This window comes from Gossypium arboreum, chromosome 9 (assembly GCF_025698485.1).
Source record: "Gossypium arboreum isolate Shixiya-1 chromosome 9, ASM2569848v2, whole genome shotgun sequence".
NCBI lineage: Eukaryota > Viridiplantae > Streptophyta > Magnoliopsida > Malvales > Malvaceae > Gossypium > Gossypium arboreum.
The window spans coordinates 80,199,218-80,227,127 of record NC_069078.1 but is presented as its reverse complement, the minus strand read 5'-3'; the positions used below and the strand labels follow the sequence as shown (position 1 = coordinate 80,227,127).

The window sequence follows — 27,910 nt, the reverse complement described above, 5'->3', positions numbered from 1 at the left end:
AAAAACAAAAAGGTTAAAGCAGTAAAAGAGATTCATGTATTATAGAGATTGGATCAAATTAATTATTCTATTATTAAATGAATCAATTTAGTCCCTATAGTATTAAAAGAAATTAAATAAGTCAAAATTGTAACAAAGTTAATATTTATTGTAGGAAAAATATCTTGAATTTTTTTTCAATTGTAGTTCAATTCAAACAAAATTTCACTTACAAAACCATAAAAACTTTTAAAATATTAAATTTATTAAATAATAAATTATTATTTTTATACATTAAATGTTAAATCTATTCCAATTTGGACTTATTTGATTCATTTTAATACTACAAGGACTATATTGAACCATTTAATAGTAGAGAGGATAAATTGAACAGATTCCTATAATAGAGGGACCTATAAGGTACATTCACCCAAAAAAATCTGAGTCAGACAAGCCCGTGATTGAAACGTGGACGTTCTTGATTCGATCTCAAATACCGCCAATTCCCATTGACTCCCACAAGATTCTTTCCTTGGTTAAAATGTGCTATAAGTCCCTGTACTTTTCAAAGATTTGAAATTTAATTCCTGTACTTTTATTTCATGAAATTTAGTCCATCTTCAGATTTCAAAATTCAAGTTCACTATTAACTCTGTTAATTTTTTTAAAAAAATTAAAGCTAATTAAAATTTTATTTTTTATTACATTATTACCAAGAAAGATTTTTTTATTTAAAAAATGTCACAACAATAACAAAAAAAAAAAAATTCAGTTGGACCTAAATTTTAAAATTGAAAAACGAAAAGGACTAAATGCCTAATTTTCGAATAGCACAGGGACTTGTGGCTTATTTTAACCTTCTTTCCTTCCATTCCCTTCTTTATCTAATCTTCTTCCTTCTTTTCCTCCCCAAAAGGATTTTTTCATATTAGGGTTCTCCGTCTCCTTCTAAATCTTGATCGATCCAAAACCAAAGGGAAAAAAATAGGGCTTTTTTCTTACAAAAGTTGGGGGTTCGAAGAGCATAAAACGATAATATGCCTTCGTTACCTCTCAGATCGATTTTGCTCCCATTAATCCCTTCCTTAACTCCTTTTCATGCAGGTTTAAGTTCCCATCGTTTGAAGCATCTTGAAAAGAGTGATCGGCGTGGTAATCTTAGTTAACGTTTTCCCCTCAAAATCATTAGCTCTCTTTTGACTCCTTTACTTTCTCTCCTTTTTTCCTCTCTGTTTTCTGTCTTCCCCAAAAGTCGTCCGTTTCTTTTGAGGCTATTACCGTGCGACACGAAGGAATCTAGTTTGCTCAGAAAGAAAAACCTGGAGATTTGGTTCGATCTTGAGCTGGGGTTGCTTTTTTCAGAGGTTTTAAGATCTTGTATTGATTTCACTTACCGCAGCTTTCTTAAGAAAGGTATATCATTCCTTATCCGTTTAGCACGTGCTACCCGCACGTGTGATGCGACAGTATCTAGCTGATATATCTTGTTCAAAGTTTGATCGTTGTGCTTATCCTACGTAATTAGGATAATATATATGTATCGCATTACATAATGGATATATGTTGGATGTTTTAAATTTTATTGTGTACATATATATGATTGTTACTGATAAAGCTTTTGGGAAATTATTTTTTCATTTCTAGTTTATTTGTTTACAATGTTACAGATTTGAGTTCATCTTAATTATATGTAATCATGGAGCTGGATCCTAGTATTATATTCTAAACCAGGTTTAGTTTTTATCAGTATAAAGAGATGTGATTCTGGTTTTGATATTCCTCTGCTCTGTCCGTTGAATTTATAGCTTAGAAAGTTTACAATCGTGACAATGGTGTTTTGTTCTTTAGTTGAAGCTAGGATTTCTTGTAGTCCTTGGTAGTGGAAATGGACATATTGGGTTCTGGAGAGGTAGAAAATCTAAGTGACATAAAGCATGCTATGGTTCGTACATGTTTCAACGATGTTAATGAATCTAACGATACAAACACGAGTAAAGTGGAAGAGTTGCTCGAACAGAGGCAGAAAAGCAAACCTCCTTCAAAGTGTTTAGCTAAGTCTGCATCATTTCCTTCTGCTGTGTCTACCCCCGATGATGATGATGATGATGATGAAATTGTGACTGCAATGCAGCGAATGTTCTCTGAGGATTCTGTGCAGTCTCCATCGACCTACTCCCGCTCGATTTCTTTGCCTGTAAGTGTCCTTTGTTGCTCTTAAGTGTCCATAGGTCCGTTGTTCTTTCCTCTAATTTTACTGTTATTTACCCTTTAACAGACTCCCTTGAAGCTAGTATCAGCCCTTAAAGGTAGCCGTGAGAAACAGGGATTGCCGCCAAAGAAGCTTACTGTGAAATGGGCACCAGATGTGTATGATCCTCCGCCGACATCAGTATTGCACACAGTTAGAAGCAAAAAGCAGCAGAAATCAAAGAAGAAAAATGACAAGAAGAAAAATGGGAAGAAAGGGCAGAAGGGCAACAACTCAGGACGAGGCTGTGGTGGTGGAAAAGACAACAAACAAATACGCAGGGGTGGCGGGAGTTCTGATAGGTGTTATAAACCACCGCCAGAGGTTCATCCGGACAGATTAGCCAATTCCTCTGTCAGCCTTGAGGGTTTCAATGTCGGCAGTCCAGACCCTTATTGTGGGAGTAGTTTTCTGAAAAAATCACCAACCAGGATGCACTACTCTGTTGCAGAGGCTCTCTGAGTAAATCTCTCCCTTCATATCACGGACAAGAAAAGCTCTTCACTTTTATCTATCCTTGTAGATAAATAATAAAGCTTCTTAAGCTTTCCCTATATGGATGTTGGAACAATTTACTTTACTGCAATTACGCAATGGTTTTTTGATGATTGTGTGGGTTTAAAAGTTCTTTTCCTTTGTAAAAAGAGTATTACTAGCACCTCTTTAATGAGATCTGAAACATATTTCTGCAGACAAATTACTCATTACTGATTTTGCCCTTTTTGCTACAAATAATCTAAGCTTTGAGAAGAGAACAATTTGAAGAAATTAAAGGTTGATACCCAGTCTATTGCCCCATCAAATACTTCCCTGCTTGTAAACATGGTGTCAAAACAGTGGCTGAAGAACACATATGGAGGAAATGCAGGTTATCATTTGCAGTTAAAATTACGAGTATTGTCATACATACTGAACAATCTAATGCACCCGACCAGGATAATGCAACTGTCTGCAACAATGTCTTTTATGTTGTATATTCTGCGTTTATCTTGACATAGTCGTAACTTAAGTCACACCCCCATGCCTTACCGAATCCAGGTCCATCACCTGTTATAGATCAATCACGGACATTAAAATCCAAAGAGGAAGACATGTATAAAAGATTAAGGGCATAATTTGCAGAGAAACTTACCAACAGCAATTTTAATTTCCACCGTTCCATGTGTCTCACCAGCCTTAATGAGATAGTTGCTGGCTGCAATCCTGGAATGCATGGGGCAACTACATATTAGGCATGATAAAGATTTGAATGTATTTACAAGGTCACTTCCTAACCCCTTCTAAATAACTTGTAATTTCTCCTTAATCACCAATGGGGCATAACTTTACCTGTCAAATTCAAGTGGTTGCCCACCATCCATGAGCATAATATCCCCAAGCAGTATCTGGAGGTTGTTTTGATTAAAAGAAATCCCTGCATAGCCAGCAGCAGCAGCAATACGTCCCCAGTTCGGGTCTCTCCCATATACAGCGGCCTGACATAATTTATATTAGGCAATGCTATGATTAACAGTTAGATTTTATGTTCAAATTTAATACCTTGACAAGTGAAGAAGCAGCCACAGAGCGCGCAATATTTCCTGCTTCAGCCTCCCCTTTTGCACCACTTACTGTGACCTGCATCTCTAGGTTAGCATTGGCTGAAACTATTCAAGAACCCATAATAAGGGGAAAAAAAGGACCAAGAGATTTTTTTGCCTATATTCAAATGCATTACTCAATAATATCAGAACAAGTTATTAATTGAAGTGGCCTAACATCAGGGTTCACTCAGTAAAAAAGATCCTTCTGTAGGTCCATAAATAGAGGGAATAAAGAATTGAAGAACTCAGACCTCAATTAAACAAGTTGCTCCTTCTCCATCCCAAGCTATTGATTTTGCAAGACCTTGCATTACCTGAGAAGAGATACGTAAACTTCATGCAATTCATTCCAAAAACTGGTTTAGATCATAACCCAGGTGCTGTCGTCTCAAAAAAATTAACCAAAACTCTAGTCAGAGATATAGATGAATTGAGAGATTTGCAGACAAGATAAAATTTATTTATTCAACATCTAAGAAACCTAATTTAAACTAGAAAAGAAGAAGGTAAAGCTCTAGTACAGCCAACTTACAGCATCAAGACCAGTTTGAAGTAGTGCAGCATCGTAACTGTTTATAGAAGTGATCCAATTCGATCCAGCTAACCCACTGGCAAAAGCAATGACAGTATCATTGGTACTGGTATCTCCATCAACCTACAGAAAAACAATAACTGAACTTGCTAAAGACAAGTCAAGACAGATAAGACCATGTCAAGGAAGAAATGGAATTTATTCAACTGAGATGTCACCTAGTTGATATAAGTCACAGGGAGGTTTGAAAGCAATGAAATTACATACAGTGATTTGGTTGAAACTGCGGCTTACAGCAACCTGAACCATCTTTCTCCAGACATCACTTTCAACAAGGGCGTCAGTTGTTATTACCTGAACGAGTTATCAGGCTTTAGAATAGAATTGATGTATCACATAGGAAAGCTAGAAACACTTGAAAGACATACACCAAGCATGGTTGCCATATTAGGGTGGATCATCCCAGAACCTTTGGCCATTCCCCCAATTCTTATACTAGTCCCTCCAACCTGAGACAATAATTGTTTACACATCAACATGAGATACATTAAACAAGAACTTCATTCATAAGAAACATCCAAGTTCTATGGTGCCAAGGCAATGCTATCATCTAAATTGGAAAAGATATTGATTTCTAAGAAAAAAATACAAAATTATAGTAAAAGTGGAATATAAATTGGTATTCCTTTGAAACCGTTACCTCATATTCAATAGCCACACTCTTGCTAACAAGGTCAGTTGTGGTAATTGCCACTGCAGCAGAATCTGCCCTGAGCAGCCACAATGAGACCAAGAATGCTTATGCGAACATTGACATACCGCACAGAAGACAAATTTTGGAATTATTTGCAGATATTAAATTTACTTCCTAATCAACTAAGCCTGGTTCTATTAGTACTTTACTAACAAGGAAAAAATAACACCATAGCTAACTTTATCAGATCTATGTCTCTAGTCCTTTATATAAGCGTGGAAACAACCAAAGAGAATAAAGAATAAGCAAAAGAAGTACCCCTGAATAGACGGTGATAGTAAATTAACTAGCCTTGGGAGGGAACTCAAAAGTGCTTCCTGCATATGATATCATGGATAGTTTTGTATCAGTCTGGTCAAAAGGAAACCACTTAATTCACTTCAATGGCATTAATAGATCACCATAACAAGCAAAGAATATAAATAGGATGCCCATGTTCAACATAAAAAATGAAAAAGGCCCGCACCTTCTTTATTCTCTGACCAATCACACCAGTGGATTCAATCAATACTTCCTCTGGCTTTATTTGCAGGATCTGCAATAACGCAAAAAAAAAAAAAAAAGTAAAAAGAATGCAGCCTGTACAAAGATCAAAACAGAACAAGGAACTTATGCTCTAAAAGTTGTATACCGTAGCAAGGGCATTTGCACATTCTATCACATCCTGGTAACCAGCATCACCCTGAAATCCATCAGGTCAATTAGCCATGTAAAATCTGATTCAATCTGGTGTGCTGGGAGCTTGAACAATAAGAAAAAAGGGTCAAAGACCGATTCTTTTCCTACGCTTCAACTGTACTAATACATGGAGCACATTTAAAATGCATTACACTCATTGGTAAGCACTTGGGACTAGACAAAAACCAACGCCATGTTTGATAGGAAGGAAGGAAAATGGATGGAAGGAAAAAGACCAGGAAGAGGGAAATAGAGGAGAGTGAATAAATTATCTATCATTGTGTTTTGACATGAAGGATGGAAAATACAAGGAAAGAAAGAAGTTACAGGAAACTTGTAATAAAATTTTTAATTTAAATTGAAAGAGTGTTCTCCTCCCACATTAGGATGAAAAGGAAAGGACCAAGTCAACTCTTTTTACCTCTTCCACCCTACCAAACAGTGTAATGAAAACGAAAATAATGCATATACAAACCGTTGCAGCATTGGCCTGTCCAGCATTTATTAACACGGCGCGTGCCTGATAAGATGATTGATTTAGCCATTAGCCATATAACTGAAATGAGCAGATATATACATACATGCCATAAAGAACATCTACAAGATTAAAGAAAGCTATGAACTCCCACAAAGGCAATTTAAAATCAAATTGGTTCATCAGTTTAAGAAAAAATCCGCAAGATAGCCAATCCAACATACTGTTTTCGTATTATTCAACACATTTTGGCAATACACCACCGGTGCTGCTGCAACAATATTTGTAGTAAATGCCCCTGGAAATAGATTCCGAGTGAGTTATAGTACACAGCCAGAAAATGAACACAATCTTCAAAATGAACTCACCCAGAAAAATTATAAAGAAGAAATAGTTCAGTTAAGATTCTAAGTATAGAATAAGCATAAAAGGAATAACACCTGCAACATTGGCATCAACGTCACAGGTGACAAGCGCAAGATCAGGTTTTTCTCCTTTGGCCCGCAATCCACCATATAAGCCCGCAGCTTTAAATCCCTTAGCAGCTGTAACTCCTCCCGGAATCTATGCAATTGCGACCGGAAACAAAACGATAATAAATTAGCAAATTTAGATAGAAATTCGAAAAAAAAAAGAATTAATAATCGAACAATGAAGTGGCTGACCTGCTTCCAAACTCCATCACCATCAGGGAGAAGAATAGGAGCAGCTGGTATATAATTGGGCGCCTCATTAACATTCGATGCAGAAGCAAATACTTTAGAATCCGCCTTTGGCGAACAAATAGAGCTTATAATCTGCAAAATAAAATGTAAAAGAAAAAAAACCATTTAGTTACCTAGTAATTTATCTCTCTCTTTCTATTTGTAGCTAGAAAAATGAACTTTAAACTTATGTTCTCGCAGGGCAGCCAAACAGATACTTCAAGCAAAAAAGAAAAAAGAGAGAGAGAGAAGCTGACCTTAGGGTAGAACATTTCAGAGAAATTCAAAGAAGTGAAATGTGGAGCACATGAAAACATTTCTGAAAAAAAGATTTCTTGCCTACGTTGGATGGGAGCGGAGTTCAATATGAGGAAGAAGAAGAGGAAGAAAAGGAGAGATTTTGTGAGGGTTTTTAGTAGCACTTATAATATACTGATGTATTATATAAATAATATATAAAAATTATTGCCGAAAACCTATTGCTAAGTGTGTGTCACTTTATTTTAATTTTAATTATAAAATTATATAAAAATTAAGGCTAATATTTAGTACATTGCTAATGTAATAAAAATTCATATATTTTTATATATCGGAATCTAATTTCTTTTACTGCAAATAAATAATTTCCTGAAAAATTATTATTAGGTGAATATAAAATTTATAAACAAGATTTAAATGGATATAATAACTCTCAAAGTGATACTTTTAATAGAGTAACAGAAATAGAATCACATATGAAGTTTGTATGGATACACAAGAAAAGAAAAAAAGATTATTTCTTTCTTCTTTTTTTTTCTGTCACTTTTCGTTTAAGTTTATTCTTTCATTACATTATTTCATAATTCTTTCTAGTGATATTTTTTCAGTGTGTTCTTTCGTTTTATCATTTCATAACACTTATCATAATTTTAATATTATTAGTAAAAATTTTAATTTTAATTTTCGCTATGGTGAATAGATATTTATACCATATTATTTATCCCAATATATATTGGATAAATTATTGTCATTACAATATCACTTTTTGTCTGTTTCTTTTGTCATGTTTGAAGATCATAAAATAATAGTAGAAATGTATAATTATTAGAATTCTAATTTTGAAAATTACCAATTATAAACTTTGAACAAAAACAATAAAATGAATATTAAAAAATCAAAATTAAGTAATAACTATACCCTTTTATAATTATGATAAATTATAATTCTCTTTATCTAATAATTACATAACTGCATAATTAAAAAATATAAAATTTATGATTAATTAACCTACCTAAATATTAAGAATTATAGAAAATAATTAAAAGCCCCAATTATACCAAATTTAATAAAATTTATTAATTACAATAATAATTACTCAAAACATACCGCAGATTATTATTACCACAATTTATTATTACATAAAGTCCTGCTCCATTTTCCGATTTTTATTTTGTCTAGCAAAGATGTTACACTTACCAGATGTTTCTAGCTTAGCATAGCATTTAACAGTTAATACATAATTGCATTGTAATAATTCTATGTGATAGAAAAACAAAATATCCTTTTGCTACTATGTTAAAGATGAAAAACTCTACTTTATTTAAAAAAAAAAAAAAAACAATGTACGTACTCAATAGTAGCTTCTTTCTTATACCTTGGTATGATTTGAAGTAGATTATAATTTTCAAAAACAAAATTTGTAGTTTAAATAAAGCACCAACCACATATCATTTTCACATTATCTTTTCTTAGTTACCTTCAAAATATGTAAATCTTAGCATGATTTTAGGCACTAATATGTTATTCAAGAACCTTTAAAATGTCAAGAAAAGGTTTTCTGTTTACCGCATGCATGCATAATAAGAAGTCATCATGCAAAGCTTGTTTGATTCTGTAAAACACAAAGGAAATTTCACGGAGGGTTCAAAAGCCCAACAAGACAAATTAAAAGTCATGTTTGAAGCCATTGCTGAACCTGGCTGGCTATTCCGATGGAAAGTTATCGGGGAGATTAACAGAGTTATTTGGAATCTGCTGCACCTTCTTCACCAGCACTGACGTTCCCTTGAAAACTGTCACTTGTAGCTGCTTTTGGTAATTCATCAACTGAAACACAAAACTAAGTTCAGTGTGGCCGCTTAAAGCTTTTATCATCTTTGTTTCTCAAACCGAAAGAAATTTAGAATGGCACTTACTTGCTCTTCTTTCATCTTTGTAAACCCAAACTTCTCTGTCCAAATTGACAAAGCTTCCTCAGCTGCAGGAAGCATGAGGCTTTCCACATTTAGTGAACTTAAAAACCTCTCAATACAAGCAAATAATGCCTGGAAATATCCCTATAACAAGATCAAAGATAATGAAGATATGTCAGCTTGGTCCAGAACTAGTGCATCATTCGTGTTTTGAATGAAGACTTGGAACAAAAACCGATAAGCTATACGAGAATGTAACAGCATTCTAAGGTGACAGATTTGTAAAGTTAAACATAGAATTGCAATGTAATTTCAAACTGCCTAAAATAGTAGGATTGAAGTTGACAGCAAGAACGATGCACATGCTTAGTCTAATCACTTACTTTTCCTTGGTGTTCTCTAGTTGTCGCTACCACAGGGAGCTCAGCAATCTCCCGACCAAATATCCTAAGAAGACCAGCTGATACAACAACAGACCTGCACCATGCACCAACACAGTGTATACATGCATATGCAATAAAGCAATAGAGAGAAAACAACACCCCCCTCCCCACCACCCAAATGAAAGACAAAAAGCAAAATACCTGACAATCAAAACCACACAATACATTCCACCAAACTCTTGCCCAGATATACTTCTCCTTTACAAAGATCAAAATGCAACTGTCAGATCCAATCCGAAAAAACCAGATCACAAGTAAATTATGCCTTAACAGTTTTAGTAGTATCATTAAGATGCAAAATTTGTGATAAATCAAGCAAAACATCCTATTAATCACATATAAATAAACATATTTTCTTGCGAACACCTTTTCTAGTCATAAAGAGATTCTATATTTCCTTTTTTCTGTTTTAAAGCCAAAAAGGAAAATAAAACATTAGAACCACCTAAAAGGTAGGAAGGGGAAGAATGAGATACAAACCCATAGACCATAGCAGGAATCAAATCACAACCAGAGTTTGCAACAATGGGATCAAAGCATTCCTGTCAAAAAGAAAGTACAAATAACTTGAGCAGACAGTTAATTATTAAATACAACTAAACTAAACATAATATAAGCAAGATAATCAACACTCTAAAGGCAGCTAGCATATAGACGTGCATATCAGAAAAATCCATAGTATAACCAATACTTACGAATGTTTAATCAAATTCAGTTCCATCATTAATTTAGTTTTAAAATCCCAACTTCACCTCAACTGCAATTCTTGTAATTTGTATGGATGGGAATTCATCAATTTGATCCGAGTACAATTTTTCTTTAGTTAAGCTGGATCTTATTCTATCCATCAGCCATCAGTAATATATCCACAAATTCAAAAGTACCAGTGTCATTCTCTAAGATTGACAATTTTCTTTGTGTCCCAACCTCATCATGATTGTATGCTTAAGAACTTCAACTGCTTTAACTAAAATTATATGCTGAGACGTGGATGGAAGTGTATGCAAATAGCAGGCGTTCTAAAAATGCGTCTGAGAGCATCTGAATTCAGAACTCGCTCCAACATGTTCCTTTTATATATTGTTCAAAAGCCATAATCACTCATGGCACAGAGCTTATTTCAAAATTTCAATTCAAAAAGTTTGGTTAACATTTATTGTACAAGCTCCAAGTACAACACTAAAAAGCTAGGTAAAAGGTAACATGTTCGAACAAAAAGGTCAGATGAAAAAAAAAAAGTATATAAAGAATATGACCCAATGAGCAACTACTATAATATACTGAATGCTAATAAGTTTCATGTGAGGAAAAATTTACTTGAAATATTGCAGCTGCACTTGAAAGTAATGGCAGATCTTCAGGATAATGGCTTTTTCCATTTAGTATACACCATTGAACACAATCTGTGGCTTCATCAATAAATAATCCTTTTTCTAAATGCCTCCTTCTGATTACATTTGAGAATGAAGTAGGAATTATCTGCACCCCGTTGGAAACAGAACTCTGGAGGGCCCCATAAATCCTTTTGCAGTCATCACAACAGAACCATTTATCCTTGGGAACTTCCTATTGCATGGAGGAAAAACAAAATGATAAAAAAAAATTCAACTAGTACATATATCGTAACAATTAAACTGCAAGAGCATTTAAGACTTACTTTCAAATCACATTGTCCACTATCACGCAGGCATCCAACATGGAACTCCTTCTCACACTAAGAAAGGACAGAAGAAAAAGATAATGATATACCAAAGAAAAAGCCTGTTTGGATAGAAATAATATGAGTAAACTGCACATACTTGGTCACAAAAAATAATTGTCCGATCATCGAAGGTAGTAGAACTGAAGTCATACTCCCTGAAAAAAACAATAATAGTCATCCTTGTCTCATAATACAAATATCAGACATGGATAAAGACTAAAAGCAGTTATCATGTAAGAAATCTATAAATAAACGAAAAAAAAAAAAAAGGGAACACAAAGTCTAAATAAGAAACTATTGGGAGATTATTGACTCCTAAAAAGCCTCTCTATTAACAATCCACTAGTTTCAATTCCAACATGCTTCTATGTGGATAATAAACAAACATATATATGAATTCATTGAAGGATTATTCACACATTGAACCTCAGATTCTAAGATATTGATATGTTTAGAGACAGCATACTAGAATGGAGAAAAAAATTACAGAAATACCAACCTGCAAATTGCACAACCACCAATTTCAAATTCTGGTGCTTTAACAACTCTTGTCAATCGTATCACAATTGGTCTTGCTATCCTTGAAGATTCTCCTGAAACAGCTTTTCTACCAAGACCATTTTCATCTGCACAATTTGCACAATGCCAATCACCTTCAGGAAGGTGCCCTAAATTCAAACAAGCTGCAACAAAGAAATTCAATGGAATCAGTGATGAAAGAAAACCTTAGATCAAAATGAAAATCAAGCACAAGATAAATTCAATGTATTTCACAATTAAGATGCAAAATGACAAAAAGTTAATCAGGCATGTGCATCTTCTGTTTCATTGTTTGAGAGAAAATTGTTGGAAGACAGTCTAATAATCATTAGGCACAAAAGCACAAAATGATTAGAGCTTCAAATGCTGAACAGAGTGCACTGTGTTGTAATTGAAAAGATCATATAATCACTGGATGTTGGCCACCCAATATCAAATACTTTAAACACCAATTTTTAATCAAGTACCTGTCTCAACAAAACATAAACCTAGAAGAAACAGTTCAAAATAAAAGAAATTTACGCACCTGGATGAACAGCCTGACAGCATTCATGACAAAAAAGCAGATCTCCAGAATCTCCACATATTGAACACATATCATCACCGATATCAGTGGTAATGCGTTGTCCATTTGACAATGACAAGGCTATATCATGAAGCGTCAATCCGTTAGATGTACGGACGTGACGATACCTATTTAAAAAAAGAAAAAGTAAAAGTAAAAGCTTAAAAAGGAATGACTCAATATTCTAGCAAAAGATCAAATTCTGTATAGACCACTCACGGTTGTCTTCTGTCGGCCATTCCAGCATGTGCTTCAAACTGTGAAGGGCTAAGCTGCTCGTACCAAAACAAATTTAAAGCAAATCATAGATGAGAGAGATGATCTAGCTTCAAATTGACAATAAATTAGAAACTTACCTCTCGCTCGCAACATCCACAGACTATGCCACTTCCCTGCTTGTACCCTTCAATTAGCTTCTGGATAAATTTCTTTTGAGAGTTTCAGTCAGTACTAGACATAAATTATTGCCAATCAACTATAAATTTTCTACAAATCATTTCACCTGTCCTTTGACAAAGTAAGCCAATTCAGCCCCATCTGGAAGTCCTTTTGGCATAAAAAGTGACTGGTGCAAGAAATTATCCCTGAAAACAATTTAAAGAAATTCCAGCTTAATTCAGGCCGATCTAAATTTTACATAGAGAAGAAGCACAGCATATGCCATAGTGTACCTTTTCTTCGTGCCAGCATCAGCAGTTCCCTTCCGTTTCATGACTGAGTTAGGTCTTAAGGTACAATGTCTGTGAGGTGTGAAAAAGAAAAAGAAACAAACAATCTATCTTATGAAGAAGGTAGATAGCCCTAATAACAGCCCTCTTGAGGAATTAACCATAAAATTTGTCAGAAAAAAATTCAATCCACCAACTCATATGAGAACTAAATTGAAAAGGCAAACGTGATGCTCAAATGCCAGATTTGATTCCACTAAGCACCCAGATAAAACCAACGAGGTAAAATCCATATTCCATATCTAGGGTGAAAACCAAGAAAAGGAATTCAATGAAACCTAATATAAGATAAGGACAGAAAAGTTTTTTTTTTTTTTTTCAAGTTGAAAAAATGAGAGATCATAGAAAAAGAAATCACCAAAAATTTATATCAGTTTACCTTACAGAATTAGGCAAACTAGGTGGTTTGATGTTATAACCTTTCCGCAACTCCGATTAAGACTAGCTGCAGAACATAAGCGCATGTTAAAACCTAAACAATGGCAAAACTAAAGAGGCTCTGTACTGACACAAAAATTCAATTTTTCCTTCTCTTTAAGAAGGTTGACACTATATATATGAATACAACTGGTATGGTAGATTTAATATTTAACTCTCAAAATTCATCCTCACTTCCAAAACATTGAGAATGCAAAAAAATGGGGAAAAAAGAAGCAAGGATTTTTATTGCGTAACCACACATGAGAGGACAGAAGCGTCTGCGTTGTTTCTTCTACTCTTGCATGCGCTGCTTCAGTGGGCCACTTACCTTCTTTGCTTAAACCTTACACAAGCCAACCAAATTTGACGGCAGTTACCTTGAATGTAATTCTTTCCATATTATAGAATCCATATCAATTCATTTCTTTCTCATTTGGAGTTAATTTCAATTATTATACAGTTGTAAATTTCCATGTTAATATTCAAGGATTGGATGTATCGCATAAGCTACTACGTACACGTGGCAACTTGATCCTAGATATTTCTCCTCAATGTTGTTTTTATTTCCTTAACTAGACTTGATTGCCTATAGAAGAAAGAGAGGCAACCTCAAGGAAAATGGCAGTCCTCTAATTGAATTCTCATCTTTTTGTTTCTTTTACTTTTGGCAATTAAAAAGAAACGAAACCGCAAATCTATTCACAAACTCCCAAGAAAGAAAAACAAACAATAAGCCATATGAGATAGACCAAACCTAACCTACATAAATCAATCAAAGCATTAAGCATAAGTTATTACCTTTCCAATTCCGAAAGGGCTCCTTATTTGTATATGTACCGGCAAAGTGTATGTTATCTAGGATTGACAGTGTGGAGAAATATCTAGGATCAAGTTGCCACGCGTAAGTAGTAGCTTATGCAATACATCCAATGCTTGTGAATATTAACATGGAAATTTACAAAAGTGTAATAATCGAAATTAACTCCAAATGGGAAAGAATCGAATTGATATAGATTCTATCAGATGGCAGGAATTACATTTAAGCTAATTGTCGCCGTATCTGGTGGCACGTGTAAAGTTTAAGCGAAGAAGGTAAGTGGTCGACTCAAGCAGCACATGCAAGAGTAGAAATATTAAATCTACCATACCGGGTATATTAATACAGACACTACCAACCAAAGAGAATGAAAAATTGATTTTTTGACAGACAGTACAAAGCCACTTTATTTTTGCCATTGTTCAGGTTTTAACAAGCAGTTAAGTTCTGCAGCAAGTCTGCATCGGAGTTGCAGAAAGGTTGAAGCAAAGAAGAAATATAACATCAAACCACCGAGTTTGCCTATTTTCTTTTTTCTATGATCTCCAAGTGTTTCAACTTTAAAATATATATATATATATCTTTTGTGTACTTATCTTATGGTCAAGTTTCATTGAATGCATTTTCTTGGTTTTCAACCTGGATATTGATTTTACCTTGTTGGTTTTATCTGAGTGCTTTCCATTCTCCAAGTTTATGTGATTATGTGCATACCTAGTTTTGGCATCAGCATGCTGCTCAAAGTCATAAGCACTCAGCACCTGCTCACACACCACACACATTATACATCCTAAATACTAAGCATTAAAAGAACAAATAACAGTTGAACAGTTGAGCGACTTTGGATGAATCATAAAATGCATCCACACCGATATGCACCAGCATGAATAATTCCATCCAGTATTCTCTAATAACCATAACCAAACAATAGTAATAACCTCCATAAACGAGTCAACACTTAACAAAAACAAAATTAACCTTGATTTAGATAGGGGGAACAATAGTTACCTTCACTCTGGCTCTATCAAGAACGCTAGTACCTAATTAAAGCCCGCTTCAATTCAGGCTTTGTACTATTTACATTCTCCATAATCTCCTCTGTTGAGGCTCCCATAAAAACTGCTTCTTCCTCCATTAGTAGCATTCAAAACTGGATATCCAGAGAAAGAAATAAGAATTCAAATGCGTCCGGAAAACTTGACTATATGCCTCCAAAGCAATGCTAAACTGGCATTCGTTACAATATGCTAGACTTGAATGTCTGCCTCCAATCCAACTCGCAAACTATACCAAAAAAAAAAAAAAAACAAGAAGTAGATATTATTTTACGTTAGTCAAAGTTTAATCATAATTTGGACAATGGAAATTTTGATCGGAAACACTAACTGTACATGTCCAAGAATAAAAGAAAACATTCAGAAATCGAATACGAATAACATAGAATTATATCGAATCGAAGAACAAAGCATGCACGAGTAATGAAGACAACCATATTTCAAATCTGACGGATCTAGATTTCGTGGAAAGCTAGAAAAAGAAAAATCGTCCAGGTTTCTATTAGGTTTGGAGAGCGGCAAGCAAACCGGAATGAAAAATGCTTAATTCGCGGTCAATATTTACTTTTCAATTAGGGTCAGAGGGGCAGCCAAAAAGATTTTTAAAAAATGTTTTCAATAACTTCTCATCCGTGTCATTACTATCCCAACAAACTCACTGGAGTAAAGATTAAAATATTATTGTTTTATAAAATATATTTTTTTTGGCATGTTTTTACATTTTTATATATGACGGAATTTTGTCTTAGAACATCGTGTTAGTGTTTGATACCAAGAAAAATAATAAGCTCCTTATAATATAAGTAGTTGGGAGTGTTTATGTAGGAAAGTAATCACTTTCCTAGTAACTTAGTAGGTTGGAAGATGATTTTCAAGCTTGGCGTGCTTAAATTTAAGGTAAACAATACCAAATGCCACTCAATTATTAATATGTTTACACTTTCGTTGCTCAATTTCAAAAAGTTATAAAGTAGTCACTCGCATATTAATTTGGTAATGGATGTTAGATGTGACCATTAACTCATTATTTGTCACATGGTAAACTACATCCAATGTCATTCAACTATTAATAATATTGTAATTTGGCCACTTAATTTTAAAAAATAAAATTACAAATTGATCATTGAACTATTTAAAAGTTTTAAAATTTAATAGACCTTATTCACAATTTTTTTCCAATAATCTCGCCACCGTCTAGTCTCCCTATTCGACAAAGAATCACACCAAACTAGTGCCTTTTCCCTTCCTATTTCAACTTCATGGTATAGTTTTTTATTGAAATGGCTTAAAACCCACTAATTTAAAATCAAAGGTCTAACAAAGAAGCCCTTTGATCTCCGTCCATCATTGTCAAATGATTACTTGACTTTGATATGTTCCTCCTTTCTACCAAACTTTCTCCCTAACCTCTTAGATTAAACCTCTGACACTTAGAACTTTCCAGTTAATTCTTAACTGAATTTGGTACATTTGAGTATCATTATATATATATATATATATTCTTATTACTATTTCCCTTATTTTATTCAATCCCTTTACTTTTGTATGTCTTAATCAAGATTCGTTGAAACAAGACACTTTCTTACTTTTGTTCACTTTTTTCTTTTTGAAATTTTTATTTGTTTTGATCGTGGTTGTGGAGATATTTGGTTGCTAATTCAAGGTAAGAATGTATGAATAACTTTATTGTGATATTTCTTAGGTTATGATCTTGGCTAAATAGGAAATGGTAAGTGAATTAAGAATGAAAGATTGTTAAGTGAGTTGGATTAGTGGTTAGGCATGGGGTTGAAAATGGCTTTAGTAGGGTTTGGGATTTAAGTTGTTGTTGATATGGTTTGGATTATTGGGTTAGGTAATAATTGTGCAAATATTGAGTAATCAAAGTTTAGACATATAAACTTACTAATTGTTCAATAATCAACTCATAACTTTTTAAAACTGAGTCTATTGGGATCTAGTACCTTTATTGTAGTTGTTTCATCATTAATGCTTATAACTTTTTCAACAGATTCATTAATAAAACTCCATTGTTTAAATTATCATCTCTTATATATTTATCCGTAATAATTTTGGTATGAAAAGTAAAGTGTATGAGTAAATATTGACTCATTAATTACTTAACATTTAACTAATATAAAGTTGCATTATGTGGTCGAATCATGATGCGAAAAGATAACTTATATTTGTAGATAATATAAGTAGTTCATAGTCAAAAGTGTCAAAATTAAGCAAATTGATTTAAGCGATTATCAAGTATAATTGGGGAGATACCTTATTTTGGGCATCAAAATGGATGACTTCCAAAAAAATAAATATATAGTGTGATTGTCTGGATTAACAATAAATTAAACATGACCCGAGTTGAATTTATCCTAGATCTGTTTATAGATTTATTCACTTGTGATGTTTATGGTGTGACTTACCTCAATCGTAAGTAAGTAACTGACTATGTACACGTAACTCGTATACTTTGATATATTAAAAGTTTGTGTTCAATTGGTAATAGAGTAGAATGATTATATTTTGGGTATACTACATATGTATGACATGGCTTTGCTTAAAACAGTAGAATTTATAGTCCAATAAAGGGTAAATAATATACTTTCATTGGCATTGCATGGGTGATGAAAAATAAACATGACCACAGGTCATTGGTCTAATACGAATGATTTTTTCACAAAGAAATATGCAATGATTACCATAAGATAAAAGATGATCATATTAGTGAACATAAGTAACTTAAAGATATAAATGATATTATATGAGAGTGACACACTAATTATAAGGTTATTGGAAAAGTAAGATTATAAATTGTTTTCGTAATGGGAAGGTAGATTTTAGTCATGATAATTTTAGTGGATTGACTCCATGACTAAATAATATTGTAATTAATAAATAAAAATTAAAACTTAATTACAAATTATTTGAATGCTAATTATATATATTCAATTAGTTCTTCCACTAGCTCAACACAACTCTTCACAAATTGCATTTAGAATCAATATGTTGAATGAATAAAGGCAATGAAAAGATAAATGAATTAGTGTATTGCTCATATGTTTAAAGAAAAATTAAATTAAACCGCCTTTGTAGTTTTACTAAATGAGACAATTAAATTTATTTACTTATATGTTTTAGTATGTTAAAATTATCGTAATCTTAACAAAATTAGAATTGAGTTGAGAAAATAATTTAATTAAAATTATTTGAATTAATTAATTAATATTTAAAAATAAGTAATTAGTTATTGACATGAACAAATTAGATAAGTTGATTTAAAGTCTAGATAGTAAATATAACTACACCTAATACAAGGTTCATAAAACCTGCTAGTAGTAAGGCGGGAGACACACTAGGGTATTCCAGTGTGAGTGCCACGGCCCACCATGTGTAGTCCTAGTGAGACATTATGTTTTTTATTAAGATATTATTATGTTGTCTCTTATTGTTCAAGTGGAACTTATGTAAAATTTTCCTATAAATAATGAGTATGGGCCAAGTTAAATATACACAACTCCAAGTGTAGTTACTCTATAAGAAAATAGTGAGATTTATTTTTTTAAATAAATCCTAGTTTTTTGAAAACTCGAGTTAGGTTTCTTGTTCCATAGAGGGAATTAACTCGAGTTAGTTTGTGAATTAGATCCTACTCTCTAAGTAAATTGAGGATTCAAAAATAGTATAGAAGACTGTATTGGTTAAAAGTCGGTGATTGACTAAGTAGAAAACACATGTAATAATTTAGTAAAGTTTATTAATAAATAACACAAAGGGCTCGCATTTTAGAAAAAAAAATTCAAATTTTCACTATGTAAACAAACACGTTTTCTAACCCGAATTTTTCAACAGTCATATCTAATGTTTTGTCAATCAAGATAATCATATTTATATATCTAGGAGTCAAACCAACTTTGAGAGTCAAGGAAACCTATAACTCCAATTAAACTTATAGACAACATAATAGTTCCCTATTATTTGAATCATTTGTTCAATGTGATTTTTTGGGACTCTAATTTTATAATTAATTAAAATATTAAAAATATATTAAAAATATTAAAATAATAAAATAAAATTAATTAAAAATCAGAAATTATTAAAATATTAAAAAAGTTTAAAATTATATAAATTATGAACATAATAAAATTATAAATTAAGAATATATTTAAAATATAGAATATTATTAAAATATTATAAAATATAGAAATGTGAAAAAATTATAAAAATGGAAAATTACAAAAGTATTATTACAAAAATTAAAAATATTTACAATTTTACATATAACCTTAGTTGTCATTTCCTTCTCAATCCATTTTCTTTCCTTTTACATGTCAAAACACTTCCCCTATCATGGACCATGGAGAAACGAGATACAAGATTTGATAAGATCTGGATGAGTACAATAGATAGTTTTAGGGATCAAATAAATATTTTATAAGTTTTAATAGGTTTGTAGTGTTATTGTAGTTTTATATTTTTAGGGTTAGTTTTATATTTTTTCATATAATTTTATTTTTTATAATTTTTATGTGTTTTATAATATTTTGTTAATTTCATTAATATTTTTAATAATTTTACAATTTTCATATTTTTTATAATTTATAAAATTTTTAATTTTAATATTTTTCAATTTTAATAAATTTTATAATTTATAGAATTTTTGTCATTTATAATAATTTTTTAATTTTTACGCATTATATTTTTAAACATTTTATGATTTTCTATAATATTTTAATATTTTTAAATAAAAATACCAAGTTTCACCACATGGCATAATCCTAACGTGCCATGTGGTGAAAACAACTTAGAAAATGTTAATATTAACCATTGATTTAATTTTAATGGTATTTAATTGATTGAAATTTCAATATTGAAGAACTCAATTTAATACAAAAAATATACAGAAACTTAATTTATTTTTTAGTAAATTTCAGAAACTTTAAAGAACCTTAACCTAAATTATTTAAATACTTGGTCACTATATTAAATTATTTTAAATTTTAATACAATCTAAATTATTGCTGGGAAAATGAATAGGAATGGCTAACGAATTAATCATACTTTTGAACTCAAACTGCAATGGAGGATTCCCCTTTACACTCTTTTATAGTTGGATTCCTAATTTTGACGGAGGATACTAGCAAAAGAAGAGGAAAAAAAATGAAGAAATTTGTCTGTCGTTTTTTAGGTACAATTGAATAAAATACTACTGAATTAAGAAATAATATATGTTTTAGTCGATTAAGCTTCCATCGCCGTCCGATACTCCGGCCCCTCTGTCATCTTTCATCATCATCGATTAATTCGAAGACTTTTAGATTCCTTTCAAAATGATACGAAACCAAAATAATCAATTTGAATATTCAGAATCCTTCCACATGTTTTGATTTTCCTACGATTTTCTCAGCAATCACATGGTCCCCAACCCAATATTTTTAATCAACAATCCGAAGTTGTAGCTTTTCTCGTATGTCCTTTACTCCACACTCTTCAAGCCGGCTATCTTTCCCCTCTTGACCTCACTCTCTTGGATTTCTCACTCTCTAATTCCTGGAGGGTTTTTTAAAATCAGCTGGAGCTAAAATTACAAGTCATATGGCAATCGAATCGATGGATCCTCGCGACGAAGAGGCGCCCCTGGTCGTTGATGTTTCGGGAGGTGAAACTCCCAAAAACCGAACGAGGGACGTTCATATTTTGAGCTGCGCCTTCTTGTTGATCTTCCTTGCTTATGGAGCTGCTCAGAATTTAGAGACTACTATTAATTCCGTGAGTTCCTTTTTCCGTCTTATATATTTTCATTCGATTGAATTCAAATCCAGCTATTTGGTTGAGTATAAACGTGACTGAAGTTTGAAATTCTCGGGAATTTTTAAGAGATTCTACAGTTTTCCTGAATTATTGAAATTTAAAAAGTTTTAACCATTCCTTTTTTTTTTGGCTGTTTCAGGAAGGAAACTTGGGAACGGTATCACTCGGGATACTGTATGTATCATTTGCGTTTTTCTCCTTGTTTGCTTCGCTGGTGGTTCGAGTACTGGGGTCTAAGAATGCTGTGGTGCTGGGGACTACTGGTTATTGGTTGTATATAGCTGCAAATTTGAAGCCTACGTGGTAATTGTTTTTCAGTTTTTGAATGGTAATTAATGTAGAAATGAAATACTGACCTTTTGCCCAATTTCTGTGTATGGTACTTTCAACTTGAACTGGGTCTTTCCATACTATGTTTTAACCATGTTGTAATGGAACTTTCAAATTGACCATCTTTTAATCTTATAGGTATACTATGGTTCCAGTTTCACTGTATATGGGTTTTGCAGCTTCGGTAATATGGGTTGGGGAGGTATGTGTGCGATTTAGACTTATTAGGTTCATCGATCTTTCTTGTATAGTGATTATCATTGATTGATTTCTGATTCTTAACCAATTTAGTGTCTCAGGGGACATATCTTACTTCTATTGCACGCAGTCATGCTATAGATACCGGCTTACATGAAGGAACTGTGATTGGTAACTTCAATGGAGAATTTTGGGCAGTTTTTGCTCTTCACCAGGTGACAATCTTTGCTGTGACAATCTACTCAGAAACTTTCTATGACGAGGTTTAAATGCTAAACATTAATCTTTTACTACAAATTGGTTTTGCTAAAATTTGCAGTTTGTTGGGAATCTGATCACACTTGCAGTACTGCCAAAGGGAACGGTATGTGTTACCTTCATGAAGAACAGTTTTTTTCCTCTTTTATTCTATTTGTGTTTTTGGACGATGGTGTCTTCCTCAATATCAGGGTGGAAAAATCAGTCCAAGCTTTCTGCATGCTTCCAGATATGTTTGATTTTAGTACTTAATTTCTCTTTCAAGAACTGATTATTCTTTAGGTAGTTATATACATACCACCATTCCAATGCCCTGCCTCTCCCTCCCCCTCCCCCCCCCCAAAAAAAAAAAAATCATCATGGGATTTGATTCCATCTTATTATTTGATAGCATGGATCTTTCAGCTTGGGTTTAGTGTTTTTCATTTTTCCTTTTAAATGTTCAATGGCTAATGACAAGTTATTCTTACACTGCAGGAAGGAAGTACCGGCAGCACGACTTTGCTTTTCATTGTCTTTCTTTGTAGTATGACATTAGGTACAATTCTTATGTGTTTCATACGTAAAACCAATGACAAAGAGAAGGTATCAGAAGATTCTTCTGTCAGTTTTTGTTCTGCTGTGGCATCTCGGTTGAATTCAGTTATCCTTCCTTTGCTTGACATGCGGATGCTGTTGGTCATTCCTCTTATTGCTTATTCAGGATTACAGCAAGCTTTTGTATGGTATTGCTTGCTTAGGCCCTTTACTGCAACAACTTGTTTCAAGCCTTGCCTTCTTAAAGAAAACTTTTCATCTTTTTTCATAGTTAGATATATTTTGCAATTTTAGGGCTAGTTACACCAAGGACATTGTAAACCCAACTCTTGGAGAGGCTGGTGTGGGTGGTGCAATGGCAGTTTATGGTGCTTTTGATGCAATTGTAAGTACTTAAAATTCAGGATTGATTGCTAGTTATTAACAATTAGTTTTACTTCAAAATAACCGCATGAAAGTTTAGGTTTTTAATGAATAGCTTCGTAGTAAACTATTTCTCCTTACTTTAGTGAAAGATTTAAAATTTCCTAAAATCCTTTGTGTTATTTTTTTGTCAAGACACTTCGCCATAGGACAGTGGCTACTTGTTTCTTTTCCATAGATGCATATCCATATGCCTGCATTAAAAAGAGCATTTCTTTGACTTGACCATCATGCAAGTTCTGTTTATTACTGTATGGCAGTGCTCACTTTAGTCTTACAAAGTCGGTAAAATATTGATATTTATTCTCATTAAGTGCTGGTAGCTCACTTGGTTGATTTATTATCTACTCTCATTTGGATGGTAAAACCTTGTGATAGTGTTCCCTGGCGGCTGGTCGACTCACATCTGGCCTCAGATCAATTACTGTCATAGTTTGTGGGGGAGCTTTTTTTCAGGCATTGATATTCCTGTGGCTTTTGCTAAAATACAGGTTAGAGCAAAGCGGTCTTGTAGTTTTTCTGTATTTAACTTCCCAGCTGTTTCTCTATCCTACTTTAACCTTAAATAATGTTGTGATGTAGTGCAACTAGTGGAGTGCTTGGCGTAATATACCCTCTTCTCATGGCGGCTTTCCTGGGCGTCGGTGATGGGGTTTTGAACACGCAGCTCAGTGCTTTGCTTGCTCTACTTTTTAAGCACGACACGGTACGAACATGAAACAAGTATATGTTCGGTCTAAACATTTCAGTAACTTCACAACTTTTTTCTCTGTAACCACAAGTGAATATTTCATCTGAAGCAGGAAGGAGCGTTTGCACAGCTGAAGGTGTGGCAGAGTTCCGCGATTGCAGTCGTGTTCTTTTTGAGCCCAGTTGTGACATTGCAGACAATGGTGGAGATCATGGTTGGTGCGATTTCTATTTCTTTGGTTTCATTTTTATTCCTTACTCTGAAGGTAGAGAAAGCATTCTCTTCGCACCAAGTTACCAACATGTAATATATTTCAACCAAGCTATGGTACAACCAATGTTTCTTCAAATTTGGGAAAACTTAATTACATGCTACTTAATCTTCTTTGACGTTTATAATTGTAATATCCATCCAATTACAAGTCTGGTTTCGAATATCAAATTGTAGTTATAAATATCCCTTTAAATGCTAGTGTTTTCCTAAATTATTCTTTATTCTTACCATTGTTTTGGCGCTAGAGTCACGCTAATACTTTGGGGGTCTAATCCATAAATTTGACTTGAGTCTGATTTAATTAAATTATTGAATTGGTCGTTTGTTTGATTAGGTTTTTTTATTGTAAAATTTAATAATTTCAATTTTCATCGTCCACTTTATAAGTTGAAATAAATTATCCTTGATTTCAAAAGTTCAATTTGATGGACTGAAGTCTAATCAAGTGTAATTAAGTTATTTATTTTAATAAAAATTAAATTTATCCCTTACTTAATGGACGTAACAAATTAAAATTTGATTATTATAATGATTTTTCTACCTATTATTGAAACTAATAGAAAATTTTATAAAAATAAAGGGCAGAACTGAATTTATTATAGTGTTTTTTTTAAATTCAATGCTCGACTTTACTTCAAGAAAATTATATTATTTTAAATATTCTAAAATTGTTGACCTAAAAATAAAAAGTTTGAACTTATTTTAAAATTTCACTCTTAAAATAAAATAAAATTATGTTTGTTTTATGATCCACGAATATTAATATTTCAAGCTTTATAATTAGTATTCTTAACAAGATTATCTTTGAAAATTTGAATTTTAAAATTTTTAGATTAATAATAAATTTAACCATTAACATTTACATATTTTGTCAAAAAACTATAATTATATTTTAAAACTTTTTTTGGCAGTTTGAAAATACAGTTTGAAAAAAAAAATTAAAGGTTGACGGCGAAGAAAGATTCAAAAATACACTTAAAATTATTTTGACAAAACATATAATCATTATTGTTTAGATTTATCATTAAACTTTTTTTTTATTAGTAAAAATTTTCAATATCCCACAGTGAATTCAGAATTACATTTTAATAGATTCAATTTGTTAGCGAAGCAAGGCAAACAAATCCACGTAGTGATGGAGTTCGTGGAGACTGGCAACCAAATCCTTAACCAAAAAAAAGAAAGTCGAAAACATTCTGGGAGTTGGTCTCTTTCATTACACAGCTCAACGCCAATCCCCAACCCAACTAAACTTTAGTAGCTGAAATTAGGTCCCCTCCCTCCCTCCCTCCCTCCCTCCCTCTTTTAGCCATCCCCTCTTTCTAAAAGGCTTCCATTTCCTCGATAATCCATTCTCTTTAAAACCCAACCCTCCCCCAAATCCCCTCACTGAAAAAAATGATTGTTTCTTTTCTTACAACCCTGCTTCATAGACTCACCTTACGGTGGCCAGTGCTACTCTACGCTGCCACGTGGACTGTTATTCTAACTGCGATGGTGGCGGTGGCGTCGTTCTCGCCGGAGGTGGCCTTTGTCTCCGCCGTATCTCAGTCATCTTCGTTCTCGAAAGCGTGCGGAACAGAGGGGTCGGTTAGAGTTCCGATGGACGTGGTGGGAGAGAAGCTGTGCTTGCCGGTACACCTCTTCGGCAAGTCCAAAATCGATTGGATTGTTCCTCCGGTTTTCGCGGCCGTCATTGTTACTGGGTCGGCTTGGGTGGTCCGTGGCATTGGCTTGTGGGAATTCGACGAGGCCCATTGATTTCGGCTTATTTCTTTTCTGCTGAAATTCATAGTTTATTTTCTTTCTGTCTTATTATAATAGAAATATAGTGTAATAAATTAACTCCAAATAAATAAATCATTAATACAATCATAAATTTTATATCTCAATATTTCGTAACGGATAACCCTTTATGACTCACTTTAACGGACAAGTCCAACTATTCGGTTGAGTTTGGAGTTCATCTTGAAATTTAGTAGAAAAGTTTACAAAAATTAAATCAATTTTCTTTTTGGTGAAAAAAATAATCAATTTAAAATATGATTTAAGATTGAGTTGCTTCAATTTGATTTATTTTTGAATTTTTAATATATTATTTTTATTTTATGTACTTTATATTAAAAGCAAAAGGGTCTAATTTTTTTAATAAAAAAATAGAAAAATTAAATCAATTATTTAAAAAATTACATCAATTAAGCTTATTCAATTGGTCTCTTTTGTTAATTTATATTATCGTTGATTAATTTAATTATTGATGTATACTAATGTGACAAATCCAGAATTCAACATATTGATATGGGACGCACCACATGAATTAGTATACTAACATAATATTTAAAGAATTAGATAAAATTATAATTATTATAAAAAAATAAGCATTATTGTTTAATAGTCTCATCCGCTCATGAAACTTGATGTTAGGTTAATGGTATTGGTTTTATTAGTTATAGCCGAAGCTTTGGGTCTGTAAACATTCTAGTTCAAGTCTTACTATATGCATCTGTGATGTCTAGATTTCTAGTCTCAATAGTCCTAATATGTGTAGTTGTCATTAATGGATTTTGTCCTTTTCGATTGTTTATCTAATATACTTTCTATTAGTTGGATTCTGCCTTGTAGTTATTTAGACTATCATCTTGTTTGATAACTCATTACAAAAATTAAATTAATTAAAATTTATTTTTTAAGCACATTTAATAAACTATACTAAAACCAACGACCTTTTAATCCATATTGACAAGAATATTATATTGTAAGAGTGAGAGTTTGGGTTCAATCCCAAGCAACCCCATTCTCTTTCCCCAATTATAAAAAAAACATAAAATCTAAGTAATGGAATTTCTTCAATGAAAATGTAGAAAATGATAAGTAAATAAAGAACTACTTATCATTTAATGTAGATTTTTCTACTTCTTTTATTTTATTTCTTTTAATTTTATCCTTTAAATATTTTACGGTTGAAATTTAAAAAAATACATTTATCAATCAATATAATCATATTTTGTACTTAATATTAAGAAATATATTAAATAGAATTTTATACTAAGACTTAATTTTCGTAGGGGATCGATCCTTATAAACAACGAAAAAGAAAGAATATAGAAATTGAGCATACAAATTTACATGGAAAAACTCCTCTAATAAAAAAGATAAAAAATTACGGGCCAAGGAGATTTCACTAAATAAGCAAATAATCGAGGAGTACAAGGTGAAGACAATCAAAGCAAACTCTAACCCTGAAAATAAAGCTCTTCGGTTAAAATATAAAATTCTCTAAAAGTTCTCTCAAAACTCTCTCTTGATCTTCTTTTAATCTTTTTGTTAAAAGAAGTATATTATAGGGTTACTACGACCCTTTTTATAAGTTAAGATTAGAGTTCTAAGCATACTAAAATATCCTTGGTATAATCAGAGTTTAACTGAGAAAAATAACATTATTGAGCTTAATTGCTTTAATTGGGGAAATCATTGCGACGTCAAGAGTCTCCTTATTGCGCCTCTGCTTTGCGTTTCGATTGGTTTTGCGTCATTGCAACATCACTTGAATTCTTGCGCGTTGTCGCCTTTGTTTTGACTCTGGTTTAACTAAAAATACGAGACACACTCCATAAATTTCCACTTTGACTCATTTTAACATGTCTCCTTTTCCATCACTAATACATGTCAACATTCTACCATCATGCATATCATCATTTGAAGTCAACACCCAACTGCCCCAATTTGAAGCTCCAGCACAATCTCTACCGTGATAAACCAAACAACCATTTCCCACCACCCCATAAATGACTCTCAAATCCAATCCATCTCACTGATCTCCACTACAAATCCCTTACCACCTATCCCTCAACCTACCCAAAATACACCACGACCAAACCATCCAATGCAAACCAGAGCAAAAGCCAACATTCATAAACCTATTCAAAAACTAAATTTTTATACTCAATTATCCAAATCGCATGACCTTGAACCCACAACAATAACTCAAGCTTTGA

The 27,910-nt window shown here is 32.7% G+C and overlaps 5 protein-coding genes across 5 annotated transcripts; 3 read left to right on the top strand and 2 right to left on the bottom strand.

Moving 5' to 3' along the window:
• The first annotated feature begins 866 nt into the window (after positions 1 to 866).
• LOC108456828 (uncharacterized) lies at positions 867 to 2,924 on the top strand. Its single transcript, XM_017755524.2, has 3 exons — positions 867 to 1,392; positions 1,828 to 2,173; positions 2,255 to 2,924. The coding sequence occupies exons 2-3, from the start codon at positions 1,865 to 1,867 to the stop codon at positions 2,687 to 2,689; spliced, it is 744 nt and encodes a 247-aa protein (XP_017611013.1). The 5' UTR covers positions 867 to 1,392; positions 1,828 to 1,864; the 3' UTR covers positions 2,690 to 2,924.
• LOC108456827 (arginine biosynthesis bifunctional protein ArgJ, chloroplastic) lies at positions 2,742 to 7,403 on the bottom strand. Its single transcript, XM_017755523.2, has 17 exons — positions 7,211 to 7,403; positions 6,915 to 7,046; positions 6,690 to 6,813; positions 6,474 to 6,547; positions 6,250 to 6,294; positions 5,728 to 5,778; positions 5,563 to 5,631; positions 5,355 to 5,413; positions 5,043 to 5,112; positions 4,771 to 4,851; positions 4,610 to 4,696; positions 4,343 to 4,465; positions 4,062 to 4,124; positions 3,767 to 3,844; positions 3,557 to 3,702; positions 3,360 to 3,430; positions 2,742 to 3,274 (listed from the first exon to the last, which is right to left on the bottom strand). Exons 1-17 carry the CDS (start codon positions 7,268 to 7,270, stop codon positions 3,192 to 3,194), a joined length of 1,416 nt encoding a protein of 471 aa, XP_017611012.1. The 5' UTR covers positions 7,271 to 7,403; the 3' UTR covers positions 2,742 to 3,191.
• Positions 7,404 to 8,715: 1,312 nt separating this feature from the next.
• LOC108455530 (increased DNA methylation 1-like) lies at positions 8,716 to 15,732 on the bottom strand. The gene is made up of 18 exons (XM_053018636.1): positions 15,726 to 15,732; positions 15,421 to 15,489; positions 15,348 to 15,379; positions 15,054 to 15,100; positions 13,046 to 13,114; positions 12,877 to 12,958; positions 12,731 to 12,790; positions 12,594 to 12,646; positions 12,336 to 12,502; positions 11,769 to 11,952; positions 11,367 to 11,424; positions 11,225 to 11,281; positions 10,885 to 11,133; positions 10,048 to 10,109; positions 9,709 to 9,765; positions 9,508 to 9,601; positions 9,128 to 9,268; positions 8,716 to 9,038 (listed from the first exon to the last, which is right to left on the bottom strand). Exons 1-18 carry the CDS (start codon positions 15,730 to 15,732, stop codon positions 8,916 to 8,918), a joined length of 1,611 nt encoding a protein of 536 aa, XP_052874596.1. The 3' UTR covers positions 8,716 to 8,915.
• Positions 15,733 to 20,411: 4,679 nt separating this feature from the next.
• LOC108457038 (UNC93-like protein 3) lies at positions 20,412 to 24,108 on the top strand. Its single transcript, XM_017755841.2, has 10 exons — positions 20,412 to 21,163; positions 21,345 to 21,508; positions 21,674 to 21,737; positions 21,835 to 21,948; positions 22,053 to 22,097; positions 22,469 to 22,716; positions 22,823 to 22,913; positions 23,330 to 23,442; positions 23,534 to 23,657; positions 23,755 to 24,108. The coding sequence occupies exons 1-10, from the start codon at positions 20,990 to 20,992 to the stop codon at positions 23,947 to 23,949; spliced, it is 1,332 nt and encodes a 443-aa protein (XP_017611330.1). The 5' UTR covers positions 20,412 to 20,989; the 3' UTR covers positions 23,950 to 24,108.
• Positions 24,109 to 25,049: 941 nt separating this feature from the next.
• Positions 25,050 to 25,807, top strand: LOC108456257 (uncharacterized). The gene has a single exon (XM_017754855.2). The coding sequence runs from the start codon at positions 25,314 to 25,316 to the stop codon at positions 25,674 to 25,676; it is 363 nt and encodes a 120-aa protein (XP_017610344.1). The 5' UTR covers positions 25,050 to 25,313; the 3' UTR covers positions 25,677 to 25,807.
• The last annotated feature ends 2,103 nt before the right edge of the window (positions 25,808 to 27,910 follow it).